Raw genomic sequence first — 18282 nt, 5'->3', positions numbered from 1 at the left:
CCTGGCAGAGAAAGAAGAGTGAGGTATGTTTGAAGGACAAAGGCCAGTGTGGCTGGAATGTAGTGGACAAGGAGAGTATTTGAGAGGGGGGAGGAAGGTGGGCAGGGGTTAGATCATGTTCGTTTCCATGTTGCAAACAGTACAGAATGCACCACGAGAATCAGGAAATCGAGGTAGAGGCGATCTGGAAGCCACATGCTCTGTTTCAGGCTTTGCCTTTGAGGGAATCACATGATTCTCCACTTCTGAAACCCACTGTATGAGAAGAGTCCTATCCTTCTCAGTCTTTGAAGGGTTGTGAGCTGTGGATTAATATCAACCAACCCAGTTTATTTTCCTACTTGTAGAAAGCCGTCTGGAATTAATTAAAATCCAGAATCCTGTATTTTCACCACCAATAGGCTTGTGATTTTCAATAATTGTAATAAGTTACTAAAATAAGAAACCAGCAAACTCAGAAATCTTCACTATGATTGGCAGCCAATATTTATCAGACACTCCCTTTGTGCAGAGCGTTGTGCTAAATCCTTTGTCTTGGGTAACCTCTCAATAACTTATCAAGTAGGTGCTCTCATAATCCCCATTGTGCCGATGAGACAGGAGAGAGAGGGCAACTAAGTTGCCCAAAGTCATGCACCTAGCAGGTTACACAAGCCCAGGATATAGCCTAGTGGTCTGCGTCATCAGCGAGTGGAGTTACTAACTTAATAAAGATAAGTTACTGGAGTAACTAGTGCATTTAATATAAACGTGGCTAGTCAAAAAAATGTTAGGCTTTTGCCAATATCAAAATGATAACCAACATCAAAAAGTAGACTGAATATTATAATGCACCCCCACGTACTCCAGCTTCTGCCATTATCGACTCATGATGAACTTGGTTTTTCCATACCCTCATCCACGCCCCTGCTTCCTATATTTTTCTGAAGCAAGTCCCAAACATCACATCATTTCATCCATAATATTTCAGAATGTATCTCTAAAAAGCACTTTAAAAGCATAACAACAATATCATTATCACAACAAAAAACAATTTCTTAATCTCATCAAATAGCCCATCATTGTTCAATATTTTGATTGTATTATGAATATCATAAATAGTAGTACTTTATCTGTTTGAATCAGAATCCAAATAAGATCTATCTTTTGTAATTGGTTGATTCCTCTTACCTTTTCTTAATATATGGTTTTTTCCCCTTCTATCTCTAGCTTTTTTTTTTTAAGTTTTATTATTTATTTGTTAAAGAGACTGTGTTGTTTGCCTGTAGAAATTCCCCATAGTCTGGTTTGTTTCCTGGTGGCACACCTGGGCTTGTTGAACATAGTCCTCTGTTCTGTATCTCCTGTAGAGTGATAGTTGGATCTGAGGTTGTCTCTGATTCAGGTTTGATTTTTTTTAATGTATAGAGACTTTTTTTATTGAGGTATAATTGACATACAACATTATATTAGTTTAGGTTCACAACATAATGATTCCATATTTGATTCCATATATTCCTGTGAAATGATCACCACAATAAATCTAGTTAACATCCATCCCCTTACATAGTTACAAAATTTTTTCTTGTGGTAAGAATGTTTAAGATCTACTCTCTTAGCAACTTTCAAATATGCAATAGAGTATTATTAACTATAGTTGCCATGCTGTACATTATATCCCCATGATTTATTTATTTTATAACTGGAAGTTTGTACTTTTGACTCCCTTCACCCGTTTTTGTCCACCACCCACCCCTGTCTCTGGCAGCCACCAATCTGTTCTTTTTATCTATGAGCTTTTTTTTTAGACTCTACATATAAGTGAGATCATACAATATTTCTCTGACTTAGTTCACTTAGCATAACGCATTGAGGTCTATCCATTTTGTCACAAATGGCAAGATTTCCTTCTTTTTATGGCTGAATAATATTCCACTGTGGTATGTATATGTGTATATACATAGAACAACTTCTTTATCTTTCATCCGTTGATGGACACTTAGGTTGTTTCAATATCTTGGCAGTTGTAAATAATGCTGCAATGAATATGTGGGTGCATATATCATTTTGAGTTAATGTTTTCTTTTTCTTCAGATAGATATTCAGAAGTGGAATAGCTAGATCATATGGTAGTTCTATTTTTAATTTTTTGAGGAACCTCCATAGTGTTTTCCATAGTGACTGCACCAATTTCCCACCAACAGTGCACGAGAGTTCCCTTTTCTCCACGTCTTCACCAACACCTGTTATTTCTTGTCCTTTTGATAAGAGCCATTCTAACAGGTCTGAGGAGACATCTCATTGTGGGTTTTTTTTTAAAGATTGGCACCTGAGCTAACAACTGTTGCCAATCTTCTTTTCTTTTTTCTGCTTTTTCTCCCCAAATCCCCCCAGTACATAGTTGTATATTTTAGTTGTGGGTCCTTCTAGTTGTGGCATGTGGGATGCCACCTCAGCATGGCTTGATGAGTGGTGCCATGTCCGCGTCCAGGATCTAAACCAGTGAAACCCTGGACCGACGCAACAGAGCACGCGAACTTAACCACTCGGCCACGGGGCTGGCCCCTCATTGTGGTTTTGATTTGCATTTCCCTGATGATTAGTGATGTAGAGCATCTTTTCATGTGCCTGTGGATCTTCTGTATGTGTTCTTTGGAAAAATGTCTATTCAGATCCTCTGCCCATTTTTAATTGAATTGTTTGTTTGCTCTCAAGTTGTTTGAGTTCTTTATGTATTTTGAATATGAATGCCTTATCAGATATATGACTTGCAAATATTTTCTTCCATTTAGTAGGTTGCCTTTTCATTTTGTTGATAGTTTTCTTTGCTGTGCAGAAGCTTTTTTGTTTGACGTAGTCCCATTTGATGATTTTTGGTTTTGTTGCCTTTATTTTTGACATCAAATCCAAAAAATCATCACCAAGACCAATGTCAAGGAGCTTACCACCTTTTTCTCCTAGGAGTTTTATGGTTTCAAGTCTTATGTTCAAGTCTTTAATCCATTGTGAGTTAATTTTTGCGTATGGTGCAAGATAGTGGTCCAGTTTCATTCTTTTGGATATGGCTGTCCAGTTTTCTCACTACCATTTATTGAAGAAACTTTCCTTTCCTCATCGTTTACTCTTGACTCCTTTGTCATAAATTAATGGACCATATATGTGTGAGTTTATTTCTGGGCTCTCTATTCTATTCCATTGATCTATGTGTCTGTTTTTGTGCAATACCATACTGTTTTGATTACTATAGCTTTGTAATATAGTTTGAAATCAGGGAGCATCATGCCTCCAGCTTTGTTCTTCTTTCTCAAGATTGCTTTGGCTATTTTGGGTCTTTTGTAGTTCCATACAAATTTTAGGACTGTTTGTTCTGTTTCTGTGAAAAATGCCATTGGAATTTTGATAAGAATTGCATTGAATCTGTAGATTGCTTTGGCTAGTATGGACATTTTAACAATGTTAATTCTTCCAACACTTAAGCATGGAATATCTTTCCATTTATTTGTGTCTTCTCCAATTTCTTTCATCAGTGTCTTATAGTTTTCAGTGTACAGATCTTTCACCTTCTTGATTAAATTTATTCCTAGGTATGTGATTCTTTTATTTATTTTAAGCAGGACAACTTGGTAGGTGGGCTCTCTTCTTCCCTCAGGAGTTACCTGATGTCAGCCTGTCTCTCCTTTGGCGATTTCAGCAGCTACTGATGCTCATTGCCTAGATCCATTAGGTCATTAGAGATTGCAAAATGATATTTTAATTCTATCATTGCTTATTCCTTTATTAGCTAGCATACTTTTACATAGAGATACTTTCTCATTAACTACTTGGTTATTTGAGGTACCGTTCAAACAAGAAAGGATAAATGCTTAATTCTTTCCCTTTATTTACTAGTTTTAATATATTAAGTTGATTTTCTAATATCCTCTAATGATGGCAAATTAATGTTTTTTTACATGCCATTATGAGCTCATAGAATGAAATGTATCTAATATGCTTCAATCCATTGAACTTATTATCTTTACTAAGAGTCCAATTGTCCCCTCTTTGGTCAGCGAGAGCCCCTTCAAGCCAACTCCCAAATTCCTTCAACATGGCCCTGGAAGATTTTGATTCCTTCTTTGCTATCAGGTGTGATAAAATGGCCTGCTCTCATCTTGCTCATTTCTTGCTCCAGCCATTTCTTCAAGGAGCCCTGATTCCTTTTAATGAGAAATAATATTTCAAAGCCACAAGCCAGGCACTAGCAATTCTCATTGCTACCGAGTTGGTCGTGGTTTCTTGGAATTTTCAGAGGACAAGCTAGGAAATACATGGGGTTTTTTTAAAGACAAAATGTATCTTCCGTTCATATCGACACTCCTATATCTCGGGATTTAAAAGAAGCTGCAGAGAATCCCCAAAGGTGACACACGTAGTTAAGGATTTAATGTAGTAGGAACAGCAATAATAGCAATGCCTCATATTTCTAAAGCAGAGTTCCAATTAAAAATGTATGGCATCTCGGCGTTTTGTCTCATCTGTCCTTACCACATCTGCCTGAGAAATTGAGGCTTCACTTGCTCCATTTTGACCTGGGGGAAATGTGAGCTAGAGCAGAGTTAGGACAGAGTCCTCCATCTCCTGCCTCTCCCCCCAATTTGTCCATGTGGCAGACACAGGATTTTTACAGCTTGTGGATTCTGTTCCCAGTGAACTGCCTCGTAATTGGCAGGCTGTGTCCCCATGCCTCCTCGCCTACCATTCTTCGGGATCCTGAGTGAACATACAAGGTGCCTTAACTTAACACAAGCTGTTGCCTCCAGAATCTCCTTGTAAATGAGCCGCTAAGCTTCCCTAGGCCTTTCTCCTAGTGAGTGAACATAAATAACCCAAAATATAACAAATGCCTGCGATGAACAGCAGGCTGAGAGAAGCAGTCTCCTGTCCATCTCAAAAGGAGAGTTGTATTCGGTTTTTGAATGATTCTTCTCCTCCCTCCACGTCACTGGCGTCATTTTTGAAAGCCAGCTGTTCACTGGAAAGGTCTTGCCATCCCCACGGAGTACTACTGTGTAAAGCTTCAAGGTTGAGTTCAGCCTGAAATCTGACTTTAATATTGTGTGGAATCACAAGGAGAAAGCAATCAGCCCGTCTCCCTGAGTGAGTTTTTGGAACAGAATGTGTATTACCGCAAGCACGTGTTTCTTGTTCCTGCTGGAGAGCTCTGGAATAATCAAGGAAACTCTCTTGTCTCCCGCTCTGTCCCACCCCTTTTTATCTTTCAGTGTCTGTTGGGTTTGAATATGAGACTTGCCCCAGTCTAATCCTGTGGGAGAAAAGGACAGCCCTCCTCCAGGGATTTGAGCTGGATCCTTCCAACCTTGGTGGCTGGTCCCTGGATAAACATCACATCCTCAATGTTAAAAGTGGTATGTGAGCACATTTCCTTTCCCAAAGACAGCGGAGTCTCTCCTCTGAAACCTTCTCTCTAGCCCTGACATTTAAGTGGTAGGCCCTAGCCTTACCTTAGCTATTTTTCATCAAATGCCCAAAATACTCATAGGTTTTCCCACCTTCTCCTTTTAAATGTGAAAGAATGTTAGGCTGGTTTTCCCAGACCTTCCGCCTTAGTGTACCTCACAATTGTTCTTCAATTATCTCTACAAATGTTATCTTACCGAATACCATAGCCTTGGGGTTTCCCATCCCATTACAGTTCTCTCAGCATTGTGAGGAAATGGGGGAGCTCCCCAAAGGTTTTCTACTGTTTCTCTTCTCCCTCTCACTTCCCCGCAATCTGGGTAGGCCAATAGAAATGTTTTCCCTGGAGGGGTGCAGTAACCACCCCCATTACCACCCCCCAGGAATCCTACACAAGGGCACTGGGGAGAACCAGTTTCTGACCCAGCAGCCTGCCATCATCACCAGCATCATGGGCAATGGCCGCCGCCGGAGCATTTCCTGTCCCAGCTGCAATGGCCTTGCCGAAGGCAACAAGCTGTTGGCCCCAGTAGCTCTGGCCGTTGGAATTGATGGGAGCCTCTTCGTTGGTGACTTCAATTACATTAGGCGCATCTTTCCCTCTCGAAACGTGACCAGCATCTTGGAGTTACGGTAAGTGGCTGCACAGAAAACCTTCTTTTGCTCTATTTTTCCCATTGCTCCAAAGCTTCGCTGGGTAAATGGTGGCTGCATTTGGGGTTCTCCAGAGAATATATTGGTGAATGTATACTATGTGACAGGGACTATCTGACTAGGGGGAAAAAATAGTGGGAATAAGCAAAACCCTCCTCGGTGTGTTTGTGATCTGATAGGGAACTTCAGACCAAATTATGTGGACAAATAAAAAATAATCATTTCAAGTAGCAGTAAATGCTTTAAGGAAAATCTAACAGGGTAAGAAATAGGGACTTTGGTGGGTGGGGGAAGAGTGATAAAGAAGATACATAGGATAAAGTAGTCAGAGAACTCTCTCGTACTAGGTGACATTTGAGATGGGACCTGAATGATGAGGTCAGCCATGTACAGATCTGGGGAAAAGTATTCCAGGCAGAAAGAAGATGTGCAAAAGCCCTAATATCAGCAGATAATCTGGTTTATTTAAGGGATTGATAGAAGTCCAATATGGCTGGGAGGTGGTGAGCTCAGGGGAGAGTGTCTCAGAGGACGTCAGAAAGGTAGGTAGGGGACCAATGCTTCAGGGTCTTACTGACCATGTTGACAAGTATAAATCATATTCTTATTGCAACGGACAGTCACTGGAGTTTGAGGTAGGAAGTGGGATGGAGTGACACCATCTGATTTGCATTTTTTCAAAGATGATTCTGGCTATTGTGTGGAGAATGGACCATAGGTTTGCAAGAGTGGAGGCAGAAAAACCCAAAGGGAGGCTGTAGCCATTGACCAGGATTTGGGTTATGGTGATGTGGACTAGGGTGGTGGCAGGGCACATGAGGAAGTGTTCCAAATGGGATACATTTATAAATATTCTGAACTGAGATATGTTATCAGAGGTAAATCTGATAGGGATTGTTGATACGTCAGATGCAAAGAATGGAAAAAAAGACAGAGAAGTATCAAGAGTGATGCCTAGGATTTTGAGATGCATTACTGAGTGGATGGTGGTGCCTTCTGAAGCAGCCTCAGGTACTACATGAAGGACTTGGAAGAAGCTGTAGGTTGCACTTGCATTTTAGTGTGTTTAAGGCCCCATCTTGGAGAGAGAACAGTGATCTAACCACCAGCAAGTGCTGCTGAGTAATCTTGGGAGCCGAGACTGTGCCAGGCACTGGGAGGGGCAAAAAGAGAGAAGAAAACCCCAGCTCCACCCTAAGAAGTTTGCACCCTCAGTGAGCCAGTGGGCATTTACTGAGCATGATGGTGAGCCAAGCCTATGTTGGGCTCTGAGGGTCCAAAAGGTGATGAAACCATTTGAGGGTGAGAGATGGGCGCCCCCGGGAAAGTAAAGGCAACTCTAGCTGAGTGAGTAGAAGAACCAACAACCAACCATCATGGAAACAGAGGAGGAGGCCATAGGATGGAGTAAGAGGGTAATAACCAAAAGATGAACAATGAGGGGAAGAGGAAGGCAAAATGGAAGAGGCTGGATCATCCTCAAGCTGTCAAACTGACAGTCAGACAAACCTCTTTTCCTAGAGCTCTCCAACTAGGTCCCCTTCCCAAGATGTTTACTTCCTTCTTCATCCTAGGAGAGTCATCATCTTCTCGAGCATCCTGTGGACAATGGAGAGCCATGGGAGGAGGCAGGGAAGGGGCGGAGGTAGCATTGTGTTTTTCCCCCCCGAGGGTCATATTTTTTAATTGGATGTTGTAAGCCTCCACATCTGCCCTTACTTCTTTGTCACCGCTCTTCCTGCTCAGAGTCAAATCAGCACTTGCCTGCTACATTCCCACCTCCAAACCTTGACTCGTGCTGCTTGCTATACTTGAAATACCGTCTCTATCTCATCACATCCATCTTTGAAGGCCTCCTCTTCCATGAAGCCCGATCTCCCTAGCAAAAATAATTCTCACCCTCCTCTGGGTCATGTAACTGTAATTGGTCCCATAAGTTGACACCATTTACTGCCTTGTTTTTCAGTTATTTCTGTGTGAGTCTTTAGGGCCCTGGTGTGTGAACCTCTGTAGAGCAGACACCTTTGGCAGCTTTGTCCCTTGATGCCTAGAGCAGTACCTGGTCCACACCGGGGGCTCAAGATACATTACTTGAGTTAAAGGAGACACAGACCAATGTCCTCCCTTTTGTTGGAATTTGTCCTTGATGCCATGTCTCTCAAGTTGTAGAGGCCACAACATCAATGGTATGAGCTAAGGGCCCACTCAGAGTGAGCCACACCACGCCCACATGGTAACACGGAGAACAACTGGAAGGAGTGGAACTACCAATTTCCCTCGATAGCTGTGTGATTTTTTTTTTTAACCGCCTTTGGACTTGTTCTTGCTTTCATCAGCCAGGTATCCAGAGACGATGAGAAGTTAAGCTTTTATAAGAATAGTGGTTTGATTCTTCTTTTCTTCCCACTGCGTACTTGAAAACAAAGGGCTGTCAATCCCCTCTCTTCAAAACAGTAACCAGCAGAGGGAGGGAGGGGGGCGGTAGGGACCTGTCTTGCTTATGTCTTTTCTCTATTGTGAGTTGGCAGCTGAATGATTCAATTTCGGGAGTTAGTGCCCATCCCGATCTCGCTTACCCACCCCAGAACTCAGCCTCTGAATCAGAATTTTATTTCAATGTCTCCATGGTCCTTTCACTATCCTTCTCTTTTCTTCCTTGTTTTGCCTATCCGAAACATAGAGGGGCAGAGGTCTACGCACTTCTGATGCTAGAAAAAGCCTTCTTCTTAGGTAAAATGGTTATTGCCTGTATGCTTCGATTCCACCAGCATTCAAAATATTTTCAACACCTACTTCTCCAAAAAGCCTGATATCCCACCTGTAGTAGCCCATTTCCCTTTTTATAACTGTCACTCTCTCCAGGTAGTCCTTGGAAAACCCAAGCCCTGTGGAGGAAAGTAAATTTGTCAGTCACTAACATCTTAGGGTAAATTTCTGTCATAGAAAAATCTTTCGTTCCTCCCCAATTTGAGAATATCTTAGGAATCGGACCCCAAATAAGGCAGGAAATGATACGGATGGGACAGTGTCTCTCTGCCTTTTCTTAACTTGGCCCCTTTTGATAAACATAAGAATCTCACACTTAACATAATTTTGAAATTCTAAACTTTTTTATTTTCCAAATATAAAATTATACTGTGATATTAAATATGCTTTTTTCCAACTAAAGCACTTTTCTATGCTGAGATTTTGATGGTGCTGTTGGGGTGGGTCAGCGGCATCATCGCATCAGGGAAGATCAGGGAACGAAATCGTTCAGCCCAAATGTGTTAGTACTGAAGAGGGAACAGATGCAAGAAAGTGGGAGCCTAGGAACAAGGGTGTGGACAACAGAAATTGGAAGTAATCTTCACCAAAGATAAGCTTTGCCTGAGAGTTTTCACCAGGACAGACCCTGCTTGATGCCAACGTTGAATGGAAGAGAGGATTATGCGATTCCAGTTAGAGAGCAATGCTTTCCCTAGGTGCTCAGGGTATAAACACAGAAGTCAGGAAACAAAATATGCCACAGCATCCCACCCAGAATAATAATATCAACAATATCCCCATAAGATCTGGACAGTTCTTGGCACTGTTTTCAAAGCTCTTTTTCCAAAGATAAATCTAGGTTTCATGGAGCCTGACTCTTACACAATTTCTAAAAGAAACTGAATATTATTTAGGATGAGAAAAGAAACCAAAACAAATTACAAATTTTGAAAAGCGGACAGTTAGTGCAAACATCACAAAATCCAGAAAAATGACTCCTAAAATTTTTTATTAATTCAGTACTGTTACACTTTCATGATACTTGTTTTCCTACACTTTTTGGCTGCGTCCTCTTTGATCATCTAGTAACACGACAGTGATTTTATAACATCATTATCTATGGAAAGAATAGAGAGATATTCAGGCTTTCCTCCAGTATAGCTGGCCAAAATTTGATTCAGATTATTGATAAATTAGAAAATGTTCTTTCATGTTCACAACTGATTATTGGTGATGTCATGAAAATTGTTAGAGCTATAAAATTTGGGAAAAGTTTATCAAGTTTCCTTCATAGTATTTCTGGGCATTTCAGGTTTTCTTGTGCCATGAATAATCTAAATATTCTTTGAATTGACGCTCCTTAACCAGTTTGCTGTTGATGTCTTGGTAATGGTGAAATATGGCTTCCACACTGGGCATTCCACTTCCTCTAAAGATACTAGCTGAATCAGAACAATAGGGCAGGAGCCTTCCTGAAAGCCATTCCTACACCAGAATGACTAGCAATAATCTAACTGGATGGTGAAAGGACTACATACAAGCTACATAAGCACATCCCCCTAAAACTGAATTACATGTTTAGTATGTATCCCAACTCACTTCTCTTTAGTTAGGACTAAAACAAACAAAAAAAATGGCCATTCTAACTCCACCCTATTCTTTGGCACAGAGGGAGTTAGAATGGAAAGAGACAACAGTCTCAGCTGACTGTTTGTGATTCTGAGCAGAACATGAGGGATTGGAACTAGTCCAAGGCAGGGTCTGCTGAGCACTAAGGGAAGCAGCCTCATTCCTTCCTCCTGTCACTCAAGAACCCATTTCCCCAGCCTTTATTCTCTCCAGGGCTCTCTGCTAAGAATCAGCAGTATGGAGATGAGTAAGTCATGTCTATATTTACTTACTTACTTCCATTCACAACAAAGTTAGGAAGACAAGCACACACACATAAATCACAAGACAGCCTGAGGAGAGCTCTGCAAGACAAGCCGAGAATGCTTGGAGAGACCCTGAAGGCTTCGCAGAGGAGTCATTGAGACTCCACAGTGTGAAGAGCTAATCTACCTCAATTCTTGAGTTTGAGATGCCACTTTTTGCTCGAAGGGTATGCCTAAGAGGGTTGGTATTATTGAGGCCATGGACACAAAGCCTAGGGCCTGTCCCTTTTAAGTAGGGCACCTGTGCTTATCTACACAGACTGACTCAATAATGCTGTTATTTTGGTTTGTTGCCTGCTAAGCACCCACCCGTTAATGGCCCTGGACTGGAATAGCAATACCCTCAACCTTTCTCCAAAGCTCATATCCATATGATCATTGGGACTCTGCACTCTGGGTGACTCGGTCCCCCACCCTGGCCTTCTCCTTCCTCCAACATAGATATTCTATTAATCAACTTAAAGCAGACGTTCTTAGGAAAGAAGTAGGTCAGGTCTGCAGACCCAAATCCCATCCAGTCTTTTCACAAAATCTTGACTAAAAAAAGTGGAATTGATATTGCAATAATTAAGAGCCAAATATGACTACCACTGGTGGCAGATAACATTTCACTTTCATTAAGCAATATAAAATAGACGCGAGAATTCCCGGCTGCCACCCTGACACACCAGGCTTTGCAGAATGAATCTTAAATTGCACTATGTCAGTCAGAGCTCAGGAGTTATCAGCATCATTTAATTAACTTTTTTTTTTTTTTTGCAAAAACTAACACATTGGAATAAAATATAAAAATGTAATCCCTGTGCAAACCCATCACTAATGATGGCCCCCGGCAGAGGCCCGAGCTGCACCCAAGCAGGAATCAGGGCATTAAACCCTCTTTGTCCCTTCTCTGAAGACTCCTCTCTCAGCCAGAAGGTAAAGAGGGGTCAGGGGCTCCTTCCACCTTGGCCTAGAAGCCTCAGGAATGGGGAGCTGTTCTCTTTACATGAGGCTCCTGGGTCTTACTTCTTCTCCCTATTGTTGATAACTTTCAGCCACTTTCCTGTTGAAATTGACATGTATTTTTGTTCTTAAAAGAACAGCAAAACTTTTACCACTTTTCCAAAAAGGAATGGTAACTGGAGTCTTTGGCTCCAATTACGAGAGGATGTTATTATCTATGAATTTCATTTATGAGTGTTATCTGTAAGAAAGAATGCAGACTTGGGGTCCCACACATGCACGTGAGATGGGAAGAAGGAAGGTGGCATGAAGCAGGGATAGGAAATGGGTCAGATTCTGAGGGTTCCACAGAGCATTTGCCAGCCTGCCATTGAATCATACTGACTCTGCACCAATGGCTAATAGGTGGCACAGGTGTCACCAGGCTCCCTCCCACATCCAGGGCAGACATTACAAATGAGTTACAGCACTCTTTAGAGCTGAGCTTGAATTTGGTTTCAAAATCCTCTACTCTCACTCTCCCAGCAGCCATTCCCAATCAATCGGTGTTAGGACTCAAGAGGTAACCTATTTGCCATCCCTTCATAGCCAGAAGACCTGTTGCTACCTGTGTCATGTGACTGCCACATTGCTGGTCAAAGAATTCAAGCATTCTTATCTAGATTTTCCAACGGCTGGGAGGAGTCCAAAATCAGGGGTGCTCCCCAAGTCATTGAGCCAGGAGCTGTCAGCTAGAAGGGAGAAAAAGAAAAAGACTGCCTTTTGGGGGCCCCTTTATACAAGAAACAAAAATGTTATGTTTGCTTTTATCATCAATTCTTCAGCTAACTGTTTGTTCTTTTTCCTTCTGTTTTCTTTCTATAAAGAAATAAAGAGTTTAAACATAGGTAAGACGAAAAACTCTTTCCTGTATAATTTGATATGGTTCGTTTGCTTCCTTGTGTTTGCTTTTTGTTTTGTGCTTCTTGTGTAATGTTGTATATTTTTATGTACCAAATATAGTAACTTTTTTATGTGCTAATTGTGTGTTGTGGATACGATAAGCTTTAGCAATTATGAAATGCAGTCAAAAAGCAACCAAATAAGCTGACAGTAATTAGAATTTCCGGGAGATGCAAGTGCAAGATAATGAACCCTCAGTGAACTTTTATCCCGACTGCTCAGTGCGGTCCATAATTGAGCTAAACAGTCGAGGCAAACTTCTGGCTTTTGTAAATGCTGGACTGGGTTCAAAAAAGCTTTAATGAACTGGAAACGGGTCAAAAACTCATTTTCAACTCATTAATGATTTTTTTCCCTGGATATATGGTCATTTGAGAAAAAAAAAACAACAACTTAATTGCCAATCTGCTGGTCAGAATGAATCCAGCAGTCAGATGCTTTGGGAATTTTCGTGGAATTAAATCATTTTTAGGTAGTATGAAGGGTGTAGACCAAGTACTTTTTGTCTAAATAGGCTTTGTTACTCAGTTGCTCCATGGTTATCATTTTAAAAACATACAGGTACACTCCATATATATATACTGTACAACACGCATGTCTGTGCATATGGCTCTGGGGAGCTTCTCATTACAAAGTTAGGAAAACTCCAGGTCGCCCTAGGTTGCACTGAAAAGGAAGAAAAGCGACATTATTTTTATTTGGAAGAGGAGAAAAGCAAAGCAATATATTTTAATACTCAAGGGAATGTTTCTCCTCACTCCTTGAGATGAAACTTGAATAGGGCTTCTTCTTGATATCGGGTCTAAATTAGACAGAGTGGCGTCAAGTTGTACAAGATCATCAAAGCCAGTGGAAAAGCCATGCATAGGAGGAGTCCTCTGCCTCCTTTTTCTCAGGTACCCCCAAATTGGCTGGTTATAGGCACCCCAACTGAACCAAATTTAAAAAAAAAGAATCCACAATGCCCTGGGAAGACAACCCCCTCCAAACTCACAGCCCATTTGACCTTCATCATAGCCACAGATGTGGAAGCATGGCTGTCCACCTCCCTGAGCTTCGCTACAAGAATCTTGGTTGAAATGAGTATGAGGCCGTGGGAAAGAATGGGCCCCCAGCAAGAACTGACCCACACCCTCAACTGTCTGCTCTTCTGCCAGAGATTTTGAAAAGGCTCCTTGAATTAGGCTCCCTAGAAAGTCCAGAATTAATTATCTTGCTCATAGATAGGCACAGATGTGCAATGCCCTGATCCTTCTGTTGATCATGCCAGCTACTGTTCGTTCAGTAACAAAGTACAGCATCTAATTAAAAAGTGGCATGAATTTCCCCCTTTCTACTCCAATTTCTTTTGCCTATATGGATATTCTCTAAAGACTTACTAGCCAAAAAAGGAAGAAGAAAGAAGGAAGGAAAGGAAGGAAACTCAGGTGGCATACTCTTTCAAACTACTTCTCTAGGCTGGATTTTAGAAAGACCTTGATTTCTACTTTAATTATGTGTCTTAATGGCAACCTGAAGAGAAGCTGGAATTAAAGATGGTCTCGATTCACAAATTGTTCCTAAAAATAGCTTCCCAGTTCTTTTCTTTCTTAAATCCAAGAAGAGCCCAAATGGTGGTATTTTAATTAGTAATTTACCGGTGAACATGTACAGGACAAATGCATCTAACATCATAATGATGGCCCTCACCATCCCTTTGCCTTTCCCAGCCCCTCTTCCCATCATTCCAAACTACGATTGAGAAATAACTGGGGAAAAAAAGGTCTGTGCTCATTTTAGGCATGTTGCACCAAAACCTAGTCTACCATGCTGGGGCAGAGAGGCATCACTACTTGCATCCGAAGGTAGAGATTTTAATAACCAGTATGAAGAACAGCACAAGCACCCGTTCTGGTCTCAACTTCCAACCAGTGGCAGACACTGAAAAGGAAGGAACTGTAGGTTTGGAGCCAAAAGGGATGTGAGCAATGATCTGATTTGATTTCTTCGTTACCCAAATAAGGAATCTAGAACCCAACATGACCGAAAGACTTATCTAAGATCACCAGCTGGGTCAGAGTTGAGTTGAGAGTTTCCTGTGTCTTAGTCCTGAGCCGAGTCTACAGATCTCACCCTGTCCTAGTCAGCAACACACAGGACAGCTCGACACATGGCAGAGAAAGAGGTCCAGGTCTCTGAGGCTTGATGCCTTCCTAATGCATTTCTCACGCACAGAGGTATTGATCTCCTAGGGTGGCTTGGGGCCTGGGCAGATCTTGTGACCTCACCACTACCTAAGATTTGAAAACTGCATCTCCTCCCTCAGTAATTCAGATTCTGGATGTGATATCAGCAAGACATCACATTTCTTCACACGAAATGCCGACTTTATTCATATCCACATGAGAAATAATAGAGAAGATCTGAGGCTGAGGACTGAAGAGCTCCCCATTACAAAGTTAGGAAAACTCCAGGTTGGCCCAGTGTTAACGATGTAGTGCCCTGGAGGCATTGAGGAAGCATAGACTGGAAAGAGAACACTGTCACATGAAAGTGTTCCTCAGTCACCTTTGAAAACATATTAAAGCCACAAGGGGAAATCAAGGAGCTGACACACACAACACAAACACCAAAGCAGGACCAGAGTGGGATCTTTCATGCCGGCTATATGAAGTAATGGTATTTTAGCATGATGGGAAACGATGAATTCTATGACAGTGTGAGGAGCTGAAGTCCAATTAGAAGTAGCTGAGAGCCGTGATATGTTAGAACACTAAGTTATTATGTTAGATTCTTTCCAGTTCACTAAAGTGGAAAGACGCTAGAGATGGTAAGAGTCTTGGCAGGACTTTTGTCATCTCTTTGATCCAGTAGGCCAGCTGCATAGCCCCCTTCTCATTCCTCTTTGTGCTTCTTCTACTAAAGCAACAACCCGGCACACAAGTACTATTTGGCAGTGGACCCCGTGTCCGGCTCTCTCTACGTGTCTGACACCAACAGTCGGCGAATCTACCGCGTCAAGTCTCTGAGCGGAGCTAAAGACTTAGCTGGGAATTCGGAAGTCGTGGCAGGGACTGGAGAGCAATGCTTGCCCTTTGATGAAGCCCGCTGCGGGGATGGAGGGAAGGCTGTGGACGCAACCCTTATGAGCCCTCGAGGTAAAGGCTGCAAAGGAAGAAACCTCTGCCCCAGCTGGAGCTTGCCACAAGCTTGGCTTTCTTCTTACTGGCACTGAACACAGCCCAGCAGTCCCAAACCCAGCTTCCCCTAGAATAATTTAACTCTGATAGGTTGCTTTGCTGTGTGGGTGTCTAAAAAAAATTTATTTATTTGAAGTAAACTTCATCACCCACAATATGCCACAAATGGAAAGTGGGATGGATTGCTCCTGGAGGTTTCTGACTGCTGCCAGTCACAGAGAGTCAGAAGGAAATGTGAGCTCCATGAGCCAGAGTGCCAGCTGTGTGGGCTGGAGACAGAACAAAGCCCAGCGGGGGGCGTCCGACCACTCCCAGATGTTCTTGTTAGACAATAGTGGATATAAAGCCTAAAGCATAGTGCTTGACATTTTGTAAATGCCCGATAAATGGTAGCAATTAAGAATGGTATAATTTCCAAGGGTCTGCGATTGTGGGGGAGGGGTTCTTAGAATGGATGGGTGTCTGAAAAGGGCTATAAACACAAAAGGTTAAGAACCAATCATTTGAGGATCCGATTCCTGTTCACATCTTTAGCTACCAGGAAAGCAGCCAGCAGGGTGGATTCAGGATGAGGAGCCTTGAGCTTGGGCACTGGGGCAAAGATACAAAAGAAACAGAAGCCACCATCTTCATTTTACCAGGGGACTGCTGGGACTGGCGTTCTCCCAGGGCACTTACATGCTGAGTGGAGTCAAGGCTTAATTGGGAATGCTTCCTGGGGCAAACATTTTGAATTGGGAGTTTGTGACCACAAGAATCCTTGTTTCTCAACCTCGTTGTTGCAATCAGTTGTGAAGGGTATTCAAGTAATTTAGTACCAATAATTTTTCAAGCAATGAACTAGGGAAATAAAGAGCAGATGCAAAGTTATTTCCCCATTCATTCATCTGCAGCCTTGGTTTATTTGCAGTCCAAGGTTCTTCAGTTGGGTAGTAACAGAGCCAGCGCACCAGGAATTACACAAATTCCACCCCATTGCTCATGAGAAGGGGTGTCACCTCAAAAGGTTGAGAACCACTGCTCTGAGTGTGCTAATCCACCCAGTAAGTTCCCTGGTCCAAGAAGATAATGCCCAGTAGGGCATCCTCACTTCCACCCCACAAGCCCTGCTCCTTGCCAAGAGACAAACTCCCACTGTTTGTCTTGCTCAGGTATTGCAGTAGACAAGAATGGGCTCATGTACTTTGTCGACGCCACCATGATCCGGAAGGTCGACCAGAATGGAATCATCTCCACGTTGCTGGGCTCCAATGACCTCACTGCCGTCCGGCCACTGAGCTGTGACTCCAGCATGGACGTGGCCCAGGTGGGACTCTCTTACTTCTCATCACTAAGCCACACCTGGTTATTAGCCTAAAGTTCTCACCTGTGGCCTGTTTGGGTTGGAAGTAGAATGGGAGGAAGAGAGAGAGATACAGATCACAGTTTTGTTTGCAGAAGGCTTGAGATGAACTAGACAGCAAGATGGGCTGGGAAATGTCAGATAGGAACGAGAGAGGGAGAGAGAAAAGAGAGAGAGGGAACTTCTGCTTAAAAAAGTGTAGCTGGTGACACACTCCAGCCGTGGCAGATTACAGGGTAGGAGTTACTGTGTAATTACCTCTCTTCTCCATCATTATTGCAGGTTTGAGAATGTGCTGTACAGTGTTATATGTCAATCAGAACTTCCCTGTTAATCTGAAATGACTGCATCCTCACTATATAAACCTTTACTTTGTGCAGTAGAAACTAGAGCAGAGCCCTCCATGACCTTGCCCCAAGTGATAGTCCTTTAGTCCGGGTGCTTACAGTGGCAGAGAACAGAGGCTCACTCAAGTGTACAGCAGGAGAAACTGGACTCTGTTGTGTGGATTCTCAAACAACCTGGAATATATGTTCACCCTTCCCATAAGTGCTTTTCCAACCTCATTAATTTTAGCTCAAATTTCACAACAAACTGACAACTTGCTACTGAGATTTTTGTTTAAATTCTACAGAGAACGAACGTGTTTGGTCCAGTCCATTTTTTCAAGCAAACACTCAAGTTGTAGTTCACTGGCCAGCCTGTTGGATTAGCTGCCCTCGGGTCAGGGTCACCTTCCAAACTGTGTGGCTCCTTTTTGTGAATTAGATAAAGGTGGCTCCTCCAAATGAACATAGCCTCCTCAGGCCCATGGCACGGTGAGCAGAATATGGGCTGGATTACACTAAGCCCTTGTGCAGTAGACTACCTGTACAACCATATATGATGACTCTGACCCTGATCCCATCATCTGGGGCTGAGAAGAACATTGTGAGTAGAGCTGGTGATCTACTCTAGCCACAGCAGATAATATAGTAACAGATGTTTGTTACATAGTCTCTTATTCTCCAACGTGCACACTTAACATGGGCAACGCGCAAGTGGTTCGATGATGGGAACTTCTCATACAGTGCATTGTAAAAAACTAAGTCTTTTTTCCCTG

General features: G+C 42.4%; 1 protein-coding gene across 7 annotated transcripts in view; it reads left to right on the top strand.

Moving 5' to 3' along the window:
- The window catches only part of TENM2 (teneurin transmembrane protein 2), a 1159540-nt gene that overhangs the window by 1090591 nt on the left and 50667 nt on the right, over nt 1-18282 (top strand). For all 7 annotated transcript variants that reach the window (XM_046666360.1, XM_046666359.1, XM_046666362.1 and 4 more), the window contains 5 exons: nt 5241-5384; nt 5820-6069; nt 12584-12604; nt 15564-15796; nt 16990-17144. In XM_046666360.1, the coding sequence (XP_046522316.1) occupies nt 5241-5384; nt 5820-6069; nt 12584-12604; nt 15564-15796; nt 16990-17144 (803 nt within the window). The remainder of the gene's footprint in view (nt 1-5240; nt 5385-5819; nt 6070-12583; nt 12605-15563; nt 15797-16989; nt 17145-18282) is intronic.

The sequence above is a fragment of the Equus quagga genome, chromosome 7 (assembly GCF_021613505.1).
Source record: "Equus quagga isolate Etosha38 chromosome 7, UCLA_HA_Equagga_1.0, whole genome shotgun sequence".
Classification (NCBI taxonomy): domain Eukaryota; kingdom Metazoa; phylum Chordata; class Mammalia; order Perissodactyla; family Equidae; genus Equus; species Equus quagga.
This window is presented reverse-complemented; position numbering and strand designations above follow the sequence as displayed.